The 5,164-nt window shown below is 43.3% G+C and overlaps 2 gene segments (V, D, J or C); one reads left to right on the top strand and one right to left on the bottom strand.

Annotated features, from left to right (window-relative positions):
* The first annotated feature begins 1,189 nt into the window (after positions 1-1,189).
* LOC118366419 (Ig kappa chain V region 3547-like) lies at positions 1,190-1,828 on the top strand. The segment is given in 2 exon segments: positions 1,190-1,321; positions 1,435-1,828. Coding segments are annotated over 2 exon segments (417 nt in total).
* A 124-nt stretch (positions 1,829-1,952) lies between these two features.
* Positions 1,953-4,622, bottom strand: LOC118365992 (Ig kappa-b4 chain C region-like). The segment is given in 2 exon segments: positions 1,953-4,367; positions 4,607-4,622. Coding segments are annotated over 2 exon segments (333 nt in total).
* Between the last annotated feature and the right edge of the window lie 542 nt (positions 4,623-5,164).

The following is a 5,164-nucleotide window of genomic DNA, read 5'->3' as shown; positions in this document are numbered from 1 at the left end:
TCAATGTGATTTCTCTGGTTAGATAAAGGATAAATAAATACAATGAAATCTTAAGATGTAGAGGAGATGCTGGGTTTCATGTATTGTAATGATTGCCCGCAGAGCCCCAGTGTGTCTGATCAGAGAGGAAGGAGGGAGCTGATTCAGTCAGGAACAGAGTAGCAGTCCTGCACAGTGGAGCCCCTCTTCTCTCAGTGGCAGTCCAATAGTCCATTAGTACCCCCTTCCATAACAGCAGCATACCCCCCTGCATACCACTGCTGCCTTGCTTCTGAAGCTAAGCAGGGTTGGTCCTGGTCAGTCCCTGGATGGGAGACCAAATGCTGCTGGAAGTGGTGTTGGAGGGCCAGTAGGAGGCACTTGTTCCTCTGGTCTAAAAAAATATCCCAAATCCCCAGGGCAGTGATTGGGGACACTGTCCTGTGTAGGGTGCTGTCTTTCAGATGGGATGTTACATGGGTGTCCTGACTCTCTGAGGAAATTAAAGATCACATGGGACTTATTGTAAGAGTAGGGGTGTTAACCCTGGTGTTCTGGCTAAATTCCCTATCTGGCCCTCAAACTGTCACAGTCACCTAATAATCCCCATTTTACAATTGGCTCATTCATCCTTTTCCCCAGGTTGTTGCTGTAAATGTGTTCTCAGTCAACATACCTGGTAAAATAACAAATACATTAAAAAAACATTATTCAATCCACACAGCTCACTGCACTAACACTACTCTCCCTGCAGGGGGTGACACATTAGCAATAATCACTGGGAGGTGGAAAATGAATGATATTCCTCTTTTCCATAGATATGTTACCATGCCATATGACCATAAAACGAATCAACAGACAAAGTTATGATAACATGATGTACTCTAGGAATGCATGTTTTATTCTCTCCATTATTCATTATGATTTTGTCTTGCTAAACAGTAATAGTGATCATATGTGATAGCCCATAAACCAATAATATCCATTCTATTCATACACTTTTATTCACTTAACATATTTACATATTAATATGGACCTCTATGATTATTTGGTGACAATTGTTGGCGCAAGATCAAATTGTAATGGAATCTCAGTTCTAATCTGATGCATCCTTAGTGGTCTAAATTTACTGACTAACGGTGGATGGGGAGAAGACCAGAAGATGATTTGCATAGTGATGATGCTCTGCATCGACAGCACATGCTTCAGTAGTCTGGGAGTGTTTATATCCCGGTGAGTTGAACACTTCATGACTGAGAGCTGTCCTTCATGACAACAGAACCCACAACAAACATGACTTTTATCACCATCTTCATCTGGACACTTGCTTTCTGCTTCAAGGGTAAAGAAAATGAAGTTCCATGTTTGTATAATGAAAAGTCAATGAGTGAACTTAAAGGTTGTTAACTTAAGAATGTTTTATTAATACTTGGTGATATTTGTTCTCTGTTGCAGAATCTAGAGGACAAATCACTGTGACTCAGACACCTACAGTGAAAACTGTTCTCGCCGGACAGCCAGTCTCTATGAACTGTAAAACCAGCAGTGATGTGTATCCTGATTGTTGGAGTTCAGGTAAACCATGTTTAGCCTGGTATCAACAGAAACCTGGAGAAACTCCTAAACTACTGGTCTACTATGGAAGCACCCTCTTCTCTGGGACTCCATCTAGATTCAGTGGTAGTGGATCTGGGAGTGACTTCACTCTGACCATCAGTGGAGTCCAGGCTGAAGATGCAGGAGATTACTACTGTCAGAGTTACCACTACATCAACAGTAAACATGTGTTCACACAGTGATACAGAGCCATACAAAAACCTCCCTCAGTCAGACTGTACAGTGACTGTCCTTCTACAGCTGGGACCTACTGCAGGTGATGAGGGGTTAGAAACAGTGACATGGAACACTGATCAGTAGATGCGGTCAACTGTGGCATGACAATATGGTTAGAAAGCAATCATTCTATCAAGGCACAAGGCGAGACCCAGATGTAGACACAAGAGGCAGATGGTTGGAGTCTTACAATGTTTATTAGTCCAAAAAGGGGTAGGCAAGAGAATGGTTGTGTACAGGCAAAAGGTCAAAACCAGTTCAGAGTCCAATAGGTACTGAAGGGCAGGCAGATTCAAGGTCAGGGCAGGCAGGATGATCAGGCAGGCGGGAAAGCAGTCCAGAGTCAGGCAGTGGTCAAAACCAGGAAGACTGGCAAAAGAGAATCGAAAAAGAGTACAGAGAAAAACACGCTGGTTGACTTGACTAAACATACAAGACGACCTGGCATAGAGAGACAGGAAACACAGGGATAAATACACTGGGGGAAATAAGCAACACATGGAGGGGTGGAGACAATCACAGGGACAGGTGAAACAGATCAGAGCGTGACACATTCAGATCACATGACCCTCATCATCATCATGGTTATGACTTATAGTATTTGTTATCATGACCTATAAAAGTTATTTGATGTTTTGAAACACAATACCTGTCAATTTGCAAAGCAAGATCTCCAGAAGTAAAACAAAGGTTGTTATGGCCTCAACATTAGTTCAAAGTTACATTCACTTCAGGCCCCAAAACAAGTCCTCATATGAACCTCAACCAAATGTCTGATTTAAATGGATGTGACCTTCTAACATTATATTAACTATTTTAATGAGCGGGTTAGTGACTGTTAGATCTGTGAATGAGACATGATGCTGGGCTCAACCATCACTAAAACTACTGGTGGGAGGAGCTATATGTAACGGATGTGAAATAGCTAGCTAGTTAGCGGTGGTGCGCGCTAAATAGCGTTTCAATCGGTGACGTCACTTGCTCTGAGACCTTGAAGTAGTGGTTCCCCTTGCTCTGCAAGGGCTGTGGCTTTTGTGGAGTGATGGGTAACGATGCTTTGTGGGTGACTGTTGTTGATGTGTGCAGAGGGTCCCTTGTTCGCACCCGGGTATGGGCAAGGTAATGGTCTAAAGTGATACTGTTACATATATACAGTATCTACATAAAGTATAATAACAATTGTATCTGTCATTAATTGCATGGTGGCATATCATTTATGTCTTCCTCCCTGAGTCCACCATAAAGGTTACAACCAGTCCACTACCTCATCTGGTCCAATCCAGGATATTTCAGATAGTGGTCAACTGCTAGACTGGTAGCTGTGGGAGTGAAACTGAGATTTACATAGACAGGCCTAGGTGGTTCTGCTTGTCCCAGAATAGAGCAGCACTGTCACCAGGGGGTTGGAGTGAGAGAAGACTCTATCTTGAAGATGTGATACTTGTAATATTATTTTGACAACTTTTTAGATAAATACAGGAGTGGTCACATTGGTGAGTCCAAGATATTGATCAAAAGTCTCATTTTTGAAAAAGACAAGAAAAATATTTGTTCCAAAGGGAAACCTTTATTTTCATCCATTAATCAAAACATCAAAGCAAACATTCCTGTAGTATCTAATAGTAATAAAACAGAACACATCACATCTCACACTGATACTGTCACATCCTGATCTGTTTCACCTGTCTTTGTGATTGTCTCCACACCCCTGCAGGTGTCGCCCTTCTTCCCCATTATCCCCTGTGTATTTATACCTGTGTCTGTTGCTAGTTCATCTTGTTTGTTTGAGTCAACCAGTGTTTTGTGTCTCAGCTCATGCTTTTTCTAGTCTCTCTTTTCTTGCCCTCCTGGTTTTGACCCTTGCCTGTCCTGACTCTGAGCCCGCCTGCCTCTGCCTTACCCAGACCCTGAGTCTGCCTGCTATCCGGTACCGTTGCCGACCTCTGGTTTTCTGACCCCTGCCTGCATTGACCTGTCTACTGCCTGCCCCTGTTGGAACATTGAACTATTGTTTATTCAATGTGGTCTGCATCTGGGTCTTCTCTTCATACCTGATAGATACAACCTTAGTCTACAGAGAGGAATGACACATGAACTCAAGAAAAGCCCACTGTTAGTCTACATATCAGTGATCAATAAGACAGAGAACATCTGAACTCAGAACAGAGTCAAAGCAGAGGAATCAGCAGGGGTGTCAAAGCAGAGGAACTCTCCACAGGGGTGTGTGACTGAGGGGTCCTACCCAGAACAGTCAGCCCTCCTCAGGGTATTGGTGACTGGAGTCCGGGATTTCTGCTGGGCTTCACAGGTCACACCTCCTGCCTTGGTCCACTCCTGGGCAGTGAGAGTCAGGGTGCTGCACCAGCTGTACAGGCCGGCCTTCTCCAGGACCCCGGGATTGGCCTCCTGCTTCTGGCTGGTCCCGTCCACATTCCAGCTCATGATCCAGTCTGAGGGGAAGCCCTTGTTGGCCAGACATGTCAGTGTGGCTGTTGTTGTACTGGACAGCTCCTCGCTAGAGGGGGGCAGGACGGTGAGGGTGGGGGCACTGTTACCTGGAACAAACGGAACATATCATCAACTAAGTAACTACATCAAATACAACTACAGTAAGAGATTATCTTCAGCAAAGTACACATCAAAATAAAGTAAACTGGAAATGCCCTCTAAACAGGAATGTAGAAGTTAGATAGTTTAAAAGATGTGGAGAAAACACTGAAGTAATATGATACAACGCAGATTTATGAACCAAACAAGTATAAAGTAGTTAAGTAACTAGAGCTACTAGTCATACGGTAGCAGTTATACATGTCATACAGATATTGTTTATGAATGGATCTGATCAGAATAGCATACTCATATTCATAGTATTTGCTAAATCTGAGCATAGATGAGTTTTAATCACATATCAACCATGGTAGATCATGAAGTCTGTTGCAAACATTACTGAGACCTGTCTCTGTCCAAACTTAGATCTAACAACATTCTCCATCAGGGGGCGCTAACGTTCCGTTTTTGTCAAGGGAGAGAACAGAAAAGGAACGTTTGCGACCCCTGACTGAGAATTCGGCTACCTATTGACCAAAAGTTGTATCTTTAGATGAAACGAAGAATTTGGTCATCTCCACATCGAGCTTTTTTCACATTCACCTCAAACACTTGAATTGAAAGGAAAGTGCAAGTGGCCTTGCTATTCTTGTGTCGTCATGTCTGCGATTGGAGCTCTTGGTACGATGATATTTACGTCACTTCCGTCTATAGCTGTCTTGATCTTGCCACAGCTAGAACAATGAGACAGATATTTCACCGGGTGTATAAATGTGAAGCATCCGCTTGGCGTTTCCACTACCAA

Source organism: Oncorhynchus keta, chromosome 33, assembly GCF_023373465.1.
Source record: "Oncorhynchus keta strain PuntledgeMale-10-30-2019 chromosome 33, Oket_V2, whole genome shotgun sequence".
NCBI classification, from domain to species: domain Eukaryota; kingdom Metazoa; phylum Chordata; class Actinopteri; order Salmoniformes; family Salmonidae; genus Oncorhynchus; species Oncorhynchus keta.
Note: the sequence above shows the minus strand (reverse complement) of the source record. Positions and strands in the feature narration are given on the sequence as shown.